General features: G+C 43.3%; 1 protein-coding gene across 1 annotated transcript in view; it reads left to right on the top strand.

The window, feature by feature from the left end:
* Positions 1–18,620, top strand: part of lyst (lysosomal trafficking regulator) — a 38,339-nt gene that overhangs the window by 8,310 nt on the left and 11,409 nt on the right. The window contains exons 4-26 of the mRNA XM_070915702.1: positions 1,725–2,673; positions 2,772–2,957; positions 4,203–4,205; positions 5,282–5,435; positions 6,841–7,052; positions 7,157–7,223; positions 7,739–7,848; positions 8,595–8,964; positions 9,055–9,211; positions 9,328–9,501; positions 9,605–9,765; positions 10,455–10,645; positions 11,250–11,495; positions 12,095–12,268; positions 13,147–13,296; positions 14,058–14,195; positions 14,279–14,477; positions 14,570–14,698; positions 15,195–15,819; positions 16,813–16,993; positions 17,442–17,611; positions 17,773–18,003; positions 18,190–18,356. Coding sequence (XP_070771803.1) covers positions 1,725–2,673; positions 2,772–2,957; positions 4,203–4,205; positions 5,282–5,435; positions 6,841–7,052; positions 7,157–7,223; positions 7,739–7,848; positions 8,595–8,964; positions 9,055–9,211; positions 9,328–9,501; positions 9,605–9,765; positions 10,455–10,645; positions 11,250–11,495; positions 12,095–12,268; positions 13,147–13,296; positions 14,058–14,195; positions 14,279–14,477; positions 14,570–14,698; positions 15,195–15,819; positions 16,813–16,993; positions 17,442–17,611; positions 17,773–18,003; positions 18,190–18,356 — 5,144 coding nt within the window. The remainder of the gene's footprint in view (positions 1–1,724; positions 2,674–2,771; positions 2,958–4,202; positions 4,206–5,281; positions 5,436–6,840; positions 7,053–7,156; positions 7,224–7,738; positions 7,849–8,594; positions 8,965–9,054; positions 9,212–9,327; positions 9,502–9,604; positions 9,766–10,454; positions 10,646–11,249; positions 11,496–12,094; positions 12,269–13,146; positions 13,297–14,057; positions 14,196–14,278; positions 14,478–14,569; positions 14,699–15,194; positions 15,820–16,812; positions 16,994–17,441; positions 17,612–17,772; positions 18,004–18,189; positions 18,357–18,620) is intronic.

Genomic DNA, 18,620 nt, shown 5'->3' with positions numbered 1-18,620 from the left:
TTTTTCTTTTGAAATATTGGTACATTAGATGACCCAAAATAAAAAAAATAATTTGTATTGTTAAGCTTAAGTGAAATAAAAACAGTAAAAATGTAAAGTTAATGATGATCATCAATCCCCAGTTTTCCTTATATGTTACATTATCTTTTAGTCTCTTCAATCTCTACACTGGTATGAAGGAATATGTGCTTACCATTTTGAAGATCAAATTATTGTCAGCAAGCACAAGGATAGGAGATAAGGAGGTAAATAACGACTTGTACCCATAGTTCAGAGAGTAAGAAACATTTACACAAGCTGAAATTTTTGGGCAACCGTGTGAATTTTGGTAGTTTGTGAGACGGCTCAGACACTGAGTGTTGACTTTTTAAGTGTTTATTGGTCTCACAAACTTCGGTAGTGTATTGAAAGACAAATGTTAAGATCATAATGACTTATTTTTTTATGCAATGTACACATTGATTTAAAAGCATGGCAACCGGAAAAGCTATGGCAAGACAAGTAAAAAGACAAGTAAGCTGTACATCATCGGACATCTTGCCTGCCCCTTCATCATCTTGCACTGCTCCTTTGGCTTTACGCATAACAGAACTCTGAATATTTTTCAGATGAGAGCATTAAATATTCAGGCTAATGGATAGTCACTTTGATGGACCTCCACACCACTAATGAAAAGAGGAAATGTTCTGAAAAAGCAGAATTAATCAACTCTACATTAATATAGAAGAAGGCTGAATTAGAGAAAAAATCAGCCAGTTTTAATCTATTAAATTTATCTATCTCATGCCCTGAGCTCAAAGCATCAACTTAACATCTGTTTCAGTTCCATAACATACTGGGTAGACAAACCCACGCTGAGATTAAAGTGTTTTGATTTTAGTCGGTGCATAATGTCAGCACCTCTCTTGAGAGTGTTGTTTTCTCTTTCCCAATGTTGATTGAACCTTCACTCAGAGGTGACACATTATTCTTTTAAGGTAATTTACCCTGCGTTGTAATAGCATAATTTATTATTTATCACTGCCTCAATAGGGTGTGCATACCTGTAGTAAACACATTTTAAAAGGGTAAAATGTCAGCTTTGTTTTGCAAACTAAATGTATGATTCACATTCAGATAACTTTGACACAATGTGACAGAAATGTGTCTTTGATGTGTCTCTGTAAAACACACGCACAACAAAAAAAACACATTAGATAAAGCAAATTCATTATATAAAGTAGGAAGTTTACAGATATAGCCGGTGTGTTCACGTGCAATGTTAGTGTGTGGTGTCCTTCACAGTTAATTTATCATGTTAATAGAAGTTGACTCGTTTATTTAAAGGCCTTGCTGTGCCCTGGGGGAAGTTATATCTGCAGCCTGATGGGAGGATATTAAATAAGTGATGAAAGGAGTGTGAAGGGTCCTGTGAGATGGCAGTGGCTTTTCCTCTTATTGACTAGTTGTAGAGTTTGTTACATTTGACTGAGTGGTGCCGTTTATTTTAATAGCTGGGAGATCTAGGAGAGTTTAAATGTGTGCAGTTCACATCTACCCTTTCTTGTCACCTTATTAATCCTTTCCTTGGGCAGTGAGAGGCACATGCATAGCTATATTCTACCTGGGGATACTTTTTGAGTAAATTAATGGCATAGTGCATTAAAATGTTAAAAACAAATTATGAGTCTTGAGTGTGTGTGTGTGTGTAATGTTTGTTTTGTGTCTGATATTTTCTGTTTCAGGGTGATCAGAGACCTTTTCGTCAGTTGTAACGGGCTCAATCAGGTGACAGAGCTTGTCTACTTAGACCAGACACGCTCTTTGGCTTTGAAGGTGTTTGAGACTCTGATCATAGGCATTGGACACCAGCAGCCTGACGGGGTCCTCCAGGAGCTGGAGAGTGCTGATGCTGAAGAGAGGGAGGCCGTCTTGGTCCTGGCTGAGGAACTGGGGTCCCGAGGGGCTGGTGAGGGCCCACAGAGCCTCAGCAAGTTCTACGAAGGCCTAAAGGAGGCATGTCCACGTCATAAGAGCCGGAGTGGGCAGGGCCGAGGACCAGGGCGCAGCCGAGCAGAGACCCACCTCCATGTTATCAACCTCTTCTTGTGTGTGGCCTTCCTCTGTGTCAGCAAAGAGGCCGATTCTGACCGGGACTCGGCCAATGACTCTGAGGACACTTCAGGTTACGACAGTACAGCCAGCGAACCTCTTGGCGGGCGGCTGCCTTACCTGTCCCCGGATAGCGTGGCTCTGCCCTCCAAAGAGCAGGTACGACGCGCTGCAGATGTTTGGTCAGTGTGTCGATGGATCTACCTGGCCAGCCCATTGTTTCAGAGGCAGTTCTTCAGGCTAGGAGGACTGGATGTCTGCTCGCGCCTCATGGCCATGGTTATTCAGAAGCTTTCCTGTAAGACCAAGGACGGGAAAGCAAAGAAGAGGAGGGATGGTAAGGGCAAAGGCAGCCCTGAGTCCACAGCCCCAGCTACCTCACTAGGACTGGAGGAGACAACTCACGATTCAGCCGACACCCTTGGCACTGGTCCAGCTGAGGGAAAGACCAAAGATCCAGCAAAGAAGCTGGAGGAAGAGTGGCAACTACAAAGTATTCGTCTCCTTGAGGCCTTGCTGGCTATTTGTCTGCACAGTGCTAACTCAGCCCTGCAGAGGATAGAGCCTGAGCTTTCTTATCAGGTATGTACTTTCACACAAGTCAGCTAATCCCTGACCACATCAACCATAAAAAACACTTTAACCTTAGCTTCAATTAAACTGTCTCCTCTTGTCTGTAGCTCCAGTCAGTGGAAGAGACCCTGTTTGAGGTGAGAGACCAGCTCTCTCGCTCAGGGCTGGTGAACTCTGACCTTGCTGTTCCTCTGTTTGACTCTCTCCTGAGAGTGGCCTTGGCGGAGGTGTCATTGGGTCCCGATCCCCCTGAGGAGAAGCCAGACAGGGTGAGTCCTGCCTTGGGAAAAACTGTGAGTGAAGTTACTGCACCTTTTCTATATTCTCAAGTTGTTTGAGCTACTCGTGTATCAAGCTACAGTAGGTGCTATCTGTGCTCCTCATAGTATAAAGCTCTTGGCAAAATGTTACTCTACTAATCTCTATCTGTTCTGCTGGACAGCCTCTATGGTATAAAATTAAGCTTTTTGAAATTTCTAATTAAAACTATTTTTAACTAGATTGTTAAAAATCCCCTTCAACTACTCCATCTTTACTGCCTGCCTCCCAATGTACACTATTGTTTCCCACTAAGTGAATGTTGCTATGATTTCAAATTTTAAAATGAGTAACTACAGCAGGGGCACCCTGGTGGCCTCTGGGTTTCATTTCCTAATTTCCTCTTGTCTCTCTACTGTCAGCTCTATAATAGCTATAATAAAATACCCAAAAGACTTGAAATATGAAATAGTAACCAATTGCTTTGAAAAGAGAACCAAATGGTTACATTTCATTTTGGTTTCACTTATTTGCTTGTTTGTGCTCTGTATTTTGTACTTTCTCTGTCTTGCTCTTTTATTAAATGCATTCTCATCACTAGTTTCAACAAGGTTGCAAATGGGCAAATGCTTCTGAAGGTGTCAGGCAGGAGTGAGAGCTAGAGAGAGTCAAGAGAGATCACACACTTTTAAACAAGCATGTATGACCAGAAACAAACTTCATCAATGATATTAACTTATCTTCCACTGTACCCAATGACCAGGGCTACCGACCAATACAGGTGTCAACCAATCAGATGAATAATGAGTCTTTGCTTGATGAAGGTAATTCGAACACAAAAAAATGAAAAAAGTATATTTGATATGCAGCTGTTTTTTTAATAAAGCAGATTGTGTTCAGTCAACACATACTGGGTCTTTGGCAAAAAAATGGAAATGGAAAAATATAAAGAGCAGTGGTGTTTATTTAGGAGGCAACTGTACAATGAAAGGAAAATAATTTTCCAGCCAAGCGTCATCAAGCAGCAAGGCGGCTGTGTATGGCCACTCACACTACGTTGCTAAGCAGCCGTTATCTGCCTGTTGTACAACAAAACAGCAGACCAAATAATGATAGCCTTTGTTTAGACCAAACATGGCCTCATTTTAAAACTGATGTTACTTTGTTTTAAAACATTTTGTTTTCCAACACAGTCCTCATAAACATATAAAGAATAAATTGGTTGTAATATTCACACATGTTGACCATATCTCACAATAATGACAAGGCTGAAGAGAAAGAAGGTCCTTCAGTCACAGCCCGCCTCCTCGCTGTAGGCTACATTAATGAACCATTCTCAAGTCCATATATGGTTAGGACTGAACATGTAACTGCCTTTATTTGTTCTGAGAACTGAGACGAACACAATAAAAAAGAAGAAACATCTTCTGTCTGTCCCCACTAAAATGACTTCCTGCCTGGTCGTGGGAGCCACCCATCTCACCACCTTAGATGTGTTTTTCACAGGTCTTAAAATGCCTGTCTGACTAAGCCTGTTCCAACACAGGAGGATTTAGCTTTTATATAATAGATTTACCTATTTCCTAAGAGCTTAGTTCTTTCTCAGTGAGCCCAGCAGAGTGTGATGTTCACTTAACCATTACAAGTATGTGCTGTGAAGCTGCGAGATGATCTTCCACCACAAAGTTTGTCCACTGAAGGTCTCTTCTTTGAAATGTTCACTTCACCTACAATTGAATATCAAAGCTGCGTCATATTATTATGTTGAAAGAAAAAGAGGTGTGTATTACAGTAAGCCTCTTCTTTGAAGTAGTAAACGGTTTAGAGTTCGACTGTTTACTCGTGTGTGTGTGTGTGTGTGTGTGCGCGCGGCGCGTGTGTTTTCCTACGTGCACATATGATGACTGACTGTTCACATCAAGGAACTGGGCTGTGTGAGTGCAAGTCAGCTGATATTTGTCTTATGACCAAAATCATGTACTTTTTTTCCCCCTCATCACTTGAAAACATTTTGTTGGCAATTTATTCGCTGTATTAGTGGAAGGACCGCTGCTTGTCATTCTTAGTATGTTTTAGCATAACATTTTTAGTCCAGGACATTTTTTTAAAGACAGGATTGGGTAAGCTCTTGCGAAATTAATCTTATCTCACCAACCACTTGACAGTTAACTTGACGATGAACAAAGTTTTGTTGCATTTGGACTGTATTGGGTTGAAATTCATGACTTTTTCTTGCCTCCTCTCTCTCTCTCTCTCTCTCTCTCTCTCTCTCTCTCTCTCTTCCTCTCTCTCTCTCTCTCTCTTTCTCTCTCTCTCTTCCTCTCTCTCTCTTCCTCTCTCTCTCTCTTTCTGCCATAAGCTCCAGGTGTTGGCGGAGGGGGTGGCCCCAGCAGGCGATCTGTCTGAGGAGGTGGACGAGGTGCAGAGCTGTGGCGTCAAGCCCCCGGGGGAGGAGGAGGGCTACGACGCTGACAGCGAAAGCAACCCTGAGGACATGGCCAAGCAGGAAGAGGGTAGGTCAACACTGCCACACCATACACACACACACACAAACACACACACACACACTCACACACACTCTTACTCCCATTTACTCCTCCTCAAGAATCCACAGCTACTGCACTCACCTGTTTGCTTTACTTTCAAGTCTTGCCCACTGCAGATTCATTCTTCACTCTTTTTGCTTCCCTGGGGTTATTTTAAGGACCCTGTAAATCACTTTTATTTCATGCACTCCGTCTTCTTGACCATTTGTTTTTGTTGGTGATAAAAGTCAACCGACTAATCGTGATGGATTGAGAGGTCATGTATCGGTCTCAACCTCTAAACCTGCTGATTTTTATCCTTGGGAAATCTTGCTTCTCCCGCTATAGACTTCAATTAGATAATTGAAAGCATTTGTTGGATTATTATTCATTATTGCATTTCCTTGCATTCACTTGAAGATTTTATGCTAAACAGCCTCATGGTTTTAAGCAATTCGCAGTGTGAAAAACCACATCCTCCTTTGGTTTGCTGTGGAGGATATTTAGCAATAATTTTATTGCATACATATGACATGGCAGAAACAGGCCTGAGGGCTCCCCCCCCCCCTCACAACAGCCTCTTATGTCAGCTCTGCCTTTCCACTCAGGTCTCGCAGGTTAAGAACTTGGCCTGATTACACCCTTTTTCCTTTTTCATCCCCTGAGAATAGAGTCATTGTTTTACATTTTACAGCTACAGGCAGCTACATGAGCTAGATCTTGTGACTTAAAGTCCCCATCAAATGGAGACTTAAACTTCCTGGAAAACTCTTATGTCCTGGAAAACAGTGAATCTTTAATGCTGACCTCATGCTAGACAAATAAATTAACTCCAACTCCAACCAGTGTAAAAAAACTGGTGGTTTGCTGAAATTAAATTTGACCTCAGACCAAACACAAGCATCACAATTTTCCACAAAATGGTATTAAGGGATACTGGGATGGCAGCCGTTATACCCTTCTTAGTGTATGTTTACTGAAAGCAGAATGTATCTGGATGTGTGAGTGTTTGATGGAGACAAACTGTGTGGCTGTGCATAGGGAGAGAGAGCGAGCTTCATTAATAAAAGGAGGTCCCAGAAGCTGCGCGAGAGCCTGCTGGGCTGCTCTCCTGTAAATCATGAGGGGGCTCCCATGCTGCTCTGAGGCTGAGCACAGGACTGAGGCTAATTCATTTTTAAGAGCTGCCTCCAAGATGGGAGGTTGGAGCTGAAGCAGGGACTGCCCGTGGATCATGAAGCTGTTTAAGCAACACAGCCTGCCAGTGTCTGTGTCTGAATTAGCATGTGTGGCGTGCCAGTCAGCATGACGTTTGTCATCTCTCCATGTCTGTGTGCGAGCCTCTTGTTGTGTCTCTGATCTCGCCCTGGTGTGTGCGTGGTTGTTCTCTTAGGAGTGAAGGTGGAGTCTGCTGTGCTGCGCCAGTTTGAGGTGGTGGCGGACGGGCCCGGGCGTGGCGTGCTGCTGTTCCCGCAGATCTGCACGATGGAGCTGCAGCTTCTTGCCTCCGGCTCCCCAGACCTGGAGGTTCTGAGTCACGTGTTTCATAGCCTGCTGGGTGCGGTACACGCCAACCACCGCAATGCTGCCTTGCTCTATGACCAGGTCAGACTGACCACTTCCGCCTGTTTATGGTCTGTGTTTGTCTCATGTTCCTCCTCAACTGTGCTCTGAGGAATATGACTGACCCGTTGTTCTGGTCCTCACAGGGAGGAGTCAAAACCATCCTGTCTGGCTTTCACAACATCCTCAGCCAAACAGACCCCTCCTTTACAGGTTTGTTCTTTTTTTATTCTGCTGCTGACATTTCGACTGGATCCTCAGGGTTCGAACGTCATACTCAGTATGAATAATGTTAGTCATTCTTGGGAAGATCTGTACCCAATGGATTGATTTTATATTATAAAATGTATGTTTACCTTATTTGGCATTGTAAGATATTGTCATGTGAAAATAAAATTAGGTGTACCCTGTTTGCAGTGTTGGGAAGCTTTTTTTTTTCCTGCTACGGACATTTTGATTGGTTTGAATACAATAATTAATATTATTAAATCTTGGGACACTTTTTACACAATCCTCAGACTTTATATTTTAGATTTGAGTATTCTGTATCTTAAGCATGTGTATCTGATGTGTCGTTTGTGGCCTTTTTGTTTTTCTGTCTCTATATTTTTTGCTGAGAGCAAAGCAGGCAGTGATGCTGTTTTGAGTTTTTGCCTGTGGTGTTCTGGTGCATGCCCAAGTGAATGAAAACTGTTTACGTAATCTGCTCTTCATTGGTCTACATTCAGATTGCCAGACTGTGCTAGTGGAGCTGCTGGTTGCCATGGTGAGCCAGCGAATCACAGCGGAGGAACTGGCTCTATTGATTCGCCTCTTCCTGGAGAAGACCCCACCTACCGTAAATAGCAAACCCTATCAGTTACTCAACAATGCACTGTTAGCTTACGTTCAGGGTGTTGACACTGATAGCTTGTGCTCACAGTGTTTGCACATTCAATTTTTCAGCAGGAACAAGAACGTATTTGTAAGACATCCTCCCTGTCTTCTCACTTCTTGGTTCTTTAAAACTCATCAACACGTAATGCTCCCCTGGGCCCTCTTCAGTCTATATACAATTAACACCAACGTGTGCACAACAGATGTGATGCTACAACTTATTACCACAGGTCTGTGTTTAATTGGAATCTGGAAGCAGACATCATTAATAACCTGTCTCCAAGAAATGGGTTCCCAAAAGGGGTTTATTTTTAACCATGTGAACGTAATGACATGTGACCTGTGTTTTCTGTCTATGAAAATGAGCCACATCAGTGACTGCAGTGGCCATATGAGTTGCTCTTTTTGTACTGCTACCCAGGTTATTCTATTGTACATTCTCCAGTATTATTTATCACTTGTTTATCAATATGCAATGGGTTACCATGGGTTTATTATTGAGCTATTTTACATGGATCACACTGTTAAAGCAATTAAACTGCTCACTAATGTGTGCATGTCATTTTTCTTCATTTTACTTAATCTAGGGATCCAAAAAACTTTTGTAAACATGCTGCAGTTAGCACACATCTGTCTAGTGTTTTCTTTATCAAATCTAAAATGATAGCGACTAACTTCTCGCTTCCCATTTACTTCGTTACGTGCCAGGAGATTTTACTGAAAGGCATCCTACAAATCGTTGAAGCCAACATGAATGTGGAACCTCTTCACTTCCTGACCTTTCCAATAATCCTTGGGACTGTGATGCCAGGAGGGGTGTCCATCAGCTCAAGACAGAACGGTGCTGCCGGAGGGAAAACTGTTGGTTTGCTCTGGAAGGGTAAATTGTCTCCGGGGCGCAGGGAGGGGGATACCGAGTACCGGCCAAACCACCTCCGTTCCTCTCCCTGGCACATTGCTCCTCTCCACTTGCCCCTGGTAGGGCAGAACTGCTGGCCCCACATGGCCAGCGGCTTCAGCGCCTCTATGTGGCTGAGGGTGGCAGAGCAGGAGGAGAAGGGCGTGGACAAAGACGAGGGTGAGACACAGATCCTTCACCAAGACATTTTTATGCCTGAAGTCCATAAACATGAACTGGTTTTGAGATTCTTTGGACATTGTTTTCCAGAAGAGAGTAACCCCCCTGCAGCCGAGTCCCACCATGGCTCCTCTCAGGCTGGAACGAGATTAGTAGAGGAAGGCCTCATTCATATTCTGTCCATGGGCTCCAAGGCACTGATGCTTCAAGTGTGGGCAGACTTCTCTACAGGCTCTCTCACATTCAGGTGAGTGCCTGCATAGACTACAGTCTCAAAGATGTGTGTGAAGAATGGGTTACTGTTTCTTATTAAGTATTTATGGTTTATGGACCTTCAAGTGTTGTAATGTGCTGTTCCCTCAGGATTTGTATAGACCCAAACGATGAGATAAAAGCAGGGCTGCTGGCGCAGGCAGACTCTGGTGAGGAACTACTGAGAGCGGGCCAGTGGCAGCACCTCGGCCTCACTTACACCCAGCAGCCAGAGGGCAAGAAGAACATCCATGGCTGTGTGGTTGTCTGGGTGTGTGGCATCAGGTGAGGAACATGTGTAACAGCAAGAGTAAGAACGTGGCAGTTTGGTTTTAAATCTGTTGAATAAGTGAACATAAACCTTCACTTAACCTGCTCTCTCTTCCAGGAAATGTGAGGTGTCTTTGGACTACACCCTACCCAGAAAATCCAGTTTATCATCTGACAGCAACAAAACCTTCTGCATGTTGGGCCACTGTATGCCGTCCTCTGGGGAGCTGTTGAAGCAGGGTGGATGCTGGAGCATGGGGACTGTGCTTCTTTTCAATGGTAAGACACCTGTCTTCTTTATCTGACTGGAATAATGTGTCTATGAGCTCTTAGACACTTAATCCAGAGTCACTCATCCATCATCTTACTCTTCATGTATGCTGTTTTAATCCTTTATGTAATTGTATGTGTGGTCTGGTACACTGATTACCAACGTCTCTCTTATGAGCAGTATATACTGTACATAAATGTACATTAATGGTTTGTGGTGCAGTTACATTTTAAAAGCGTATCCAGTCTAGTGGCTGTAAAAGGCTGTTGCTGGTGTGATGTGTGGCGTGCTGTAGATTCTCAGCATTCTCTCGGGAGGCTTACTGAGTACTTCTCTTGTTGCCTCTAATTGGCTGTGAATGGTTCGCCTCTGGGCGATCTCAACCTGTGAACCCAACTGATGTCTTGAGACAAGCTTTAGCCTCTCCGCTGTCTTTTTTTCTTGAAAAAGAAGGACTGCGAGATTCACCAAAGTTTCATGAAAGCAAGAAATAAAACATCAAGGTTCACCATGCACATTATATGCTATTACTTTATAGGTTATTGATGGAATAATATAAATAATTTACTCATGGGGTTGATTTAGGGTCCATGATGGGTTTCTCACAATTCAGTTTTCCATCTTCCAAATATCAGACATTTGCAGTGTTTGTCTTCTTAGAACAGTGATTGTAACTCTGTTTGTCTCCTTATTTCAGGATCTAGAATAGGATCTGAGGAGGCCCTCTACCTGTACACCAGCGGGCCTGACCTCACCTCGATCATGCCCTGCAAATATGGTAAGCCCAGCGGGACATTCTCCAAGTTTGTCACTGAGGAAGGCTTGAAGTGTGAGCATGTACGAGAGCTTCTGATGAAGAACAAGGATGTGGACACCACAGCTTTGGTTGTAAGTCTTTTCCTTTTTACATGAAGCCTTAACTCAACAAAAACATGCACTTATAAAATGTGAAATAGACAAAGAAATGTTTTATTGTCACCGTTGTTTCATCTGTTACCCAATTTCTGCATGTCAGTTGTGTTAAAATGTAGATTGACACTGCTGTTAAACCTTGTGCTTTGTGCTCTGTAAGCATAGCAAATCCCTCCTATGTCTCATTTATTGTTTCATTTCACGGTGTATGAGTAATGTGCTGTTCCAATTAGCTGTCATTAATGATACTGCACGGTAGGAAGTAATTTTTCCCCACTGGAAAAAGCTATTACAGTTAAGCTGTAGCTATTTCAGTGAGACTGAAATAGTTTTTCTCCCATTAAATGCTGATGGCTTTGTTGATAATAGCCCTGCTGATAAAATGGAAAAGAAGGGAGTAAAACAAGAGGAATGAATGATCTCCCCTCCACATCAACTTCTGTTACACTCTAACTAAGTCCAACCCAGGTCTGAATCCATGCTAGAAATTTCAGGCCATGGGCTCCTTGTTTGGGTTACAAGTTACAGGATGAAAGTTTTGCCTGAAAATGATTGTTGTGTGGATTGTGTTTCTGTACAGGAGAGCTTGGCCGTAGTATATGCTCCCAGCAGTCCCAGAGTCTACACTATCTATGAGCCTGTAATCAGACTGAAGGGCCAGGCTAAGACGGTGGTTACCCAGCGGCCGTTCAGCTCCAAGGAAGTGCAGAGTGTTTCCCTGGAGCCGAACTCTCTCAGAGCTCTGCTCCCCACTGAAACCCAAGGCCTGCAGAGCGTCCTGCACAAGATCGGAGGAACAGGAAATTTTGTCTTCCTCTTTGCACAGGTAGGACGGTCTATATTTTTAATGAGTCAGTGAGGTCATGATGATTCCCAGATGTCGTGATATTTCTGTGTATTTCTGTTCTGTATCCAAGAGAGGGAAAAGAGACAGTTTGATTTAACTGGACTGTTTGATTAAGTTGGTCGAAAAGATACCTTGCAAATTGTGGTTTGCGTTTCTCACTGATTTGTGATGTTTTATAGACCATTATTGTTCTAAGTACTGTATATTTTACCCATGTTTAAACTCTGTGAAACAGTGAAATGACTCATCTGATTCTGACAATGTGAGCTAATTACTTCTGTCAGTTACAGGCCACCTACCTGTGTAGGATGAGGAACGTCATATGAGTGTTGTTGCACTTGTTACGACTCACCAATAGAGACTGTAGTTTAATGTCACTTTTAGTTTGATATTAGGCTCATGTTTGCTTCAGTGAGAACACAATAACTGGAGCAGGAAGAGCGTGAAATCATGTTTTAGAAGGGAAGCAACACATAAGTCCATCTTCAGGACTGCATTGTTCACATCCATCCAACCTTTTGTTCTCCATCCTTCTTTTCTGCTCCTCTGTCCCTCATCTCTGGGTCTGCGGCGTCCAGACGGTGGAGCTGAGTGACTGTGAGAAGACCCAGGCTCTGGCCCTGCGGGTGCTGCTGTCTTTGTCCAAGTTTAACCAACACCGCATCCATGAAATGGACTGTTACCATGGTTACTCCATGATCCACCAGGTCCTCATCAAGTCTAAATGCACCGTGGGATATCATATGCTGAAAGTGAGTCACACCTTGAACTCTTTGCTGTCGTCTGTACCCGCAGCCTCCACTGATCTGTGCAGTAAAACATATTCAGCGCCACTTGGGTTTTTTTTTTATACCATGAACCTGATCCAGCCTGACACACTGGTGCCTCTCTGAGCCGATGTTGGTGACCCTGCTGTTACTTGACCCTCTAGCTGTGTCTGTAATTGAGCTATGATGTGTGCTGAAATGGATTCTGGCTGACTTGATGAAACGCTGAGCTCCTGCAGAGTCACACAGCACCTCTGATTGCCTTTGTCACTTTAAACTGTATCGTATAGCACAGAGCTGCACTGATTAGTGTTATTAAACACTCATAATCACTCCTGTATGATGAGGAACATGCTGCGTTACAGTTGTTTTCTGGGGGGTTTTTTCACTTGCACTTTTCTATTTTTGCTGCAAGATAAATCTCTCTTTTGTGTCCCTCTTCAATCAAATACGTTTAAACTTTTATTGGACCACAACTGAATCCACTTGTCAGACAGATTAATAATGTAACTAACTGTGTATGAGACTGCTTCTCTCTTACCTCAGTCTAGAGACCCAAAGGATTGCAAGATTTACAACCGCTGCAGTGAAGCTGGTCACAAATGATAGACTCTGATCAATACAGACAGGGCAGCTCAGAGAGTAAATGGTTTTGACGGAGTGATAAGCACTCCAAAATAATTTCAAGCAGAATTCACTGATCCTCCACCTGTCTGGAATTCTGCACTGTAAGGTTGTTTCTGCGGAGGTAGTGATAATCAATGTGTTGAAGTATTTGTGTGATGACATGAGAGCTCTCGTTTACAGAAACACTGTTGAAGTGACTGTATTTCTGATGTGGTGGCCACATTCCTTCTTTCTAGACTTTGCTGGATGGATGTTGCACTGGACCCATCCTCGTCCTGGGGGACGATGGGCAGTTCCGTTTGGACACCGAGTCCATCGCTGTGGTGCAGGATATCAGGCTTCTCTCAGACGTCCTATTGGACTGGAAGATCTGGGCCAAGGCCGAGGTAAACATTAGTGAAAGGAGACATGACACAGTGTCTAACAAAAGTAGACAGAACAAGACAGAAAATACATTCAGCGCACACAAACACGAGCATCGTATTTCCAAGTAGGTGATTATCATAAATTCAAATTAAGACAACAAATTTTTCAGTCAAATATGAAGTGAAGCTACAGTGAGGATAAACTGATGCATAAATTTCAAAGAAAAGTAGGAAAAGACAAGATTGTTAATGCCGAATAGCTTCACTGAATCTGCACATTTCTAGTTTCTCCCAAGGTCTGTTAATTTATTAACAGCCATTCCTGATGTGGGGAAGAAAGCTCAAAACATCACCATCTAATGATGAGCTGGTAATAAATTCATACACCTCGGGAGCAACCCTGAGTGGTCACAGGCTCATCGATTTAATTTTTCACCATGTTTCTCCGAAAAAATACCCGGAATTTAAAAGAAATAAATTGGTTTAAACTCATTTTCACCTTGGTTTTATGTCCCAACAAACCCAAAGGTTTAGGTAGGAAACACTAATGAACTTCTTATCATGCAGCCTAGCTAGGTAAACAGTTGAACTAATGGTGTTTGCACTAGAAATTGTATTTTCTAAATCAGAGTTCCACCCAGATTTTAGTGTATTAAAAAACAAAGAGGCAAAAATAATGAGTCCTATATGTTTTGCATTCTTTGCAGCACTGTTTTACATTGCTGAAGAGTAATGGTGCTCATAACTCCACCATTATTGTTTTGTTGTGTTATTTCTGTTAGTGTGGAGTGTGGGAAACACTGCTCGCTGCCTTAGAGATACTCATCAGAGTGCACCACCCTCATCAGGTCTTCAATATCCGTCAGTTCCTCAAGGCTGAAGTAGTGCATCGCTTCCTGCTCACCTGCCAGGTGTTACAGGTAGGTTACTATCATGAAGCTGCTGTAACAGTACCCCTTATCTCTTCAGACTCTGTTACCGACCGCATTGTGTTTTTCTTAAGGAGCATCGGGATGAGCATCTGACTGCCATCCCGCAGGAAGTCTGTCTGTCATTCGTCAAAATCATCCAGGAGGTGCTAGGGTCTCCTCCGGACATGGACCTGCTGAAACTGATCTACAACTTCCTGCTGGCTGTTCACCCACCTACCAACACCTACGTCTGCCACACTCCATCCAGCTTCTACTTCTCACTACACATTGGTGAGGAAGCAGTGCAGTTGAAAGCAGCACCTCTATATCAAAGTGCCATTAATTTAATGCACTGAGTTCTTTTGATGTCTGTTATTTGTCAGACGGGAAGCTGTACCAGGAGAAGGTGCAGTCCATTATGTACCTGAGACACTCCAACAGCGGAGGAAAGTCCGCCAGCAGCTCTGTCATGTCACTCTCCCCGACTGTCTTCACTGAAGCTCCGCATGAAGGTACAGCTGCTTAAAAAAGATTTAATCAAACTGCTGCTCTTAGTAGTTGTTACAGATTCCTTCTTTATTATAAATCTTAAATATCTTTCCAACTAGGCCATTTTACCTCTTTTATCTGAGCTTTTATTGCCCTGCTCAGTTTTACAATTATTACCACCTCTTTTGTCATCATAACCTTGCTTTCTGACTTTTATTCTTTTTATTTCTTGTGAAGCACTTCATAACTTTAGGTTTGGGCTGTATTAATGAAATAGATTTAGCTGTGACGCAAAAACAACTGACATTTCCTGCACTGCCCCTGTTTAAACAATTTCCTGTATTAACGCAATGACATGTACAATTTTGTCAATGAACAGCCACGATCATGTTATTCATCACAGATACAGGTCTATCTATTGCTATTTGCACTTCAGGTGTGCACGTGCATAAAATTAAGGCCCTTTGCAGCTTCAGTTATAAGTCTAATCATTTATAATCATTTTGTTCTGTTTTCCAGGCCATCTCCACGCTCCTTCCCCTGAACATGGAGGTGATGATCAGTCGTTGCGCCCACCTAGTCTGGCACCATCTCCGTACTCCTCCCCTCTACTGACACCTCGACTCGGACACGGTAGCTCAAATGAGGCAGGCGAAGGTGACGGCGTATCCCTCGGGACTCAGCAGGCTCTTGGCAGCACAGAGACACTCAAGAAAGGCGGAGGTGATGAGCAGCTCCTGAGCAGCTGTGAATCAGCCAAGACAATCTGCGACTCTAAGGACATAGGTGAGGGAGGAGCCCTGCGCACTCCTTCCATCAGCGTGGAGGAGGAGCGGGACGAGGCAGCAGAGGTGGACAGCCTGGCAGAGGGCAGTGTGGGGGTGGCGGAGTCTGAGGACAGATTTGACTGGGCCAGTGATGAGGCACCGCGCCGCCCCGACAGCCTGAAAGGCATCCAGTCCTTCCAGAGGAGCCACAGCAACCTGGCCAGTCTGGGCCTGGCCTTCCCAGCTCCAAACGGCTCATTGGCAGTCGGCCGCTGGCCCAGTGTGGCTGATCGGGGCTCCATGCCTGAAGACTGGGAGAGCTACACCTACTCTCCTGGCTACGAGAGGGCGCAGAGCAAGACTGAGTCCAATGACAGGTATGCTGCTACAGTTTATTACCCTTTAACAAGACATGCTATAAATGGCTTACAGTGAGCCCTGACAGTCTCTTTCAACATTTGATCTAATTGCATTTCCATGTGGGTTTTGTTCTGGTATGTAACTCCAAAAAAGATAAATACCTCGACCACAGGTTTTCTTTGATAAAGAAGAGCGGTGAAGGGATTTGCATAATCTAAATACAGTTATGGTAATAATCTTTAGCCAACTTTGAAAATGATTTGTACTGCAGTGACATTTTCAGTTTACATCTACCTGCCAGCCAGCTGCTGACTAAAGCTGAAAGGAAATTTAAAAAGATTTGTTCATTGTTTTCTCACCAAAGTCCCCTTTGTCTTTGTATTTGTTACAATGTGGGCTGTCTGACATTAACACATCTGCGTTGATTTGTTTCTTTCAAGGTTAAAGGTTCTTTATTTGTCACATGCACAGAGATACAAAGTAAAACATGCAGTGAAATGAAGGGGGGTGCTCAGTCAGTTACTGTACAAGAAAATAAATAAAATAAGATAAAATATAATAAAAATTTCAAATCATTTCAACAATGTTGTCGTGTGTTCAATGATAAATAGCTTCTCTCCCAACTGATGCAAGTTTTATCACACTGTAGTGCAAAATATTCACTCTCAGCTACCAAAACTAATTTCTATAGCACTTGCTGCATGCGTTTTACAGTCAGCATTTTCTTAGTGAATATATAAATTCATATGATGCCAAGATATTGAAAAACTAATAGCTTTCTAGATTCTAGCAGGACTGATTATGAAAATACCTCATTTGAACAGTCAGACTCTGTATATAGATGCATACACAATACACGACGCCTCAAGACACTAATCTCAATAAATATTGTAAAAAAAAATATGACCATTCTGTATAACCTAAGATTACATTAGAATATACTGTATATGTTTTCTGAATAAGACAAGAAGGGAATGTGGCAGCTCTAAAGTCTAAGCTGTGTTTCTCAGGTCCAGCACTGAGGACTGCCTGGTGCTGATCTGCTGTGGACTCTATGACCTTCTGAGGGGCATCTTGCTGCTGTTGCCTGACCTCATGCTTGAGGAGGTGATGGACAAGCTCATCCAGCCAGAGGCCCTCATTGTCATGGTCAACCACTCGTCACCTCTCATCCAGCAAGGAGTCATGAAGGTTGGTTTAGTATCCTCTCTGATGAGTCTCGTATACGGTAAAGCAGGTTGGTCTGATTCAGCACCAGGAGTCAATTTTAAATGATTCCTAATTGGTTGGTTGGCAGATTTTGTTACCTTTGGCCAGGCTAGCTGTTTCCCCCTCTTTCCAGTCTTTATGCTAAGCTAACCTAAGTTAACTGGCAACTGGTTGTAGCTTTATATTTATCAAAGTGGTATCTATCGTCTCCTCTATCTCTCAGCATGAAAGCAAGTGTCCAAAAATTTCAAACTACTCCTTTAATCGTCTGTGTTAAAGATTTCATCCCCTGTGCCTTAAGCTCGCTTTTCTCGTAAGGAAAAATATTGTACTCTGTGCCATCGTGTTAGCAAAGCATCACAACATATTGTGAGTATTAATACTGTTCCTTTCCGAAGTTACCTCATATTGTTCTGCCCCTCTCTCGTAGCTGCTGGATGCCTATTTCAGCCGAGCCCTCAAGGAGCAGAAGGAGAAATTCCTGAAGAACCACGGCTTCTCACTGCTGGCCAACCAGCTGTACATCCACCAGGGCAGCCAGGGGCTCCTCGAGTGCTTCCTGGAGATGCTGTTCGGACGGCCGGTGGGCCTGGAGGAAGAGTGAGTCCAGGGACAATACACTCACTCTAGTGCACCATAGGCTGAGTGTTTTATCTTATAATATTATGCATAGGATTGTCTACTGTATGGATAAATGTGTTTGATGCACACATATTTATGCACGTTTTGCCACTTTTTTTCTTTTCTGTATTGCTCTCCAGTCTGGACCTGGAGGAAATGGAAAATATCTCACCCTTCAGAAAGCGCTGTATCATCCCAGTGTTGGGTCTTATTGAGAACTCCCTGTATGAGAACTCCTTGGTGCACAACATCCTGTGTATGCTGCTGCAGCTCCTCAACGCGTGCCCCAAGCTGGCAGACATCCTGCTAGACCACGGGCTGCTCTACGTGCTCTTTAACACCCTCTCCACCCTCAATGGCATGGAAAATGGGTACGGCTGCCAGAACAGAGGATGATTCATTCAAACACCTCCATGGGTTCATGAGTTTTGTCTTGAACCTTTGAGCCATGAATGAAATCATTAATCTTCTCCCTGTTCATTGATCTGGCATATACGCGAGGTCGACTCACTTCCTGTGCTTTATATTTTCTGTTTTTTCTTGTCCTCCCTCTGCAGTATTCCCCTGAATGACTACAAGCTCCTGGTGTGTGACATCCAGCAGCTGTTAGTAGCTGTAACTATCCACTCCTGCAGCTCTTCAGGGTCCCAGTACTTCCGCATCATCGAAGACCTCATTACCTTGCTGGGTTTCATGCAGACCAGCAAGATTCGGCGCACACAGGGTGAGGACTGGATTTCTGAAATTCAATACACACATGCAAAATACATCAGTGTTGTCATCAAATGTGCTCTGCAGTTCTGGATGATATCAGGCTGTCGAGCTCCGCTGCAGAAAGAAACTGTGCTGTCACTTCATTATCTATGACTGCAGAATGGAAACTCATTTGAGAAAAAATATAATTTGAGAAATATCTCACATCTCCATCTTCCCACTAAATGGTGTCTCCCCCATCTCTTCCCCATTAGCACTTATTTCTTTGCTGTTT

This window comes from Enoplosus armatus, chromosome 12 (genome assembly GCF_043641665.1).
Source record: "Enoplosus armatus isolate fEnoArm2 chromosome 12, fEnoArm2.hap1, whole genome shotgun sequence".
Taxonomy (NCBI): Eukaryota; Metazoa; Chordata; class Actinopteri; order Centrarchiformes; family Enoplosidae; genus Enoplosus; species Enoplosus armatus.
This window is presented reverse-complemented; position numbering and strand designations above follow the sequence as displayed.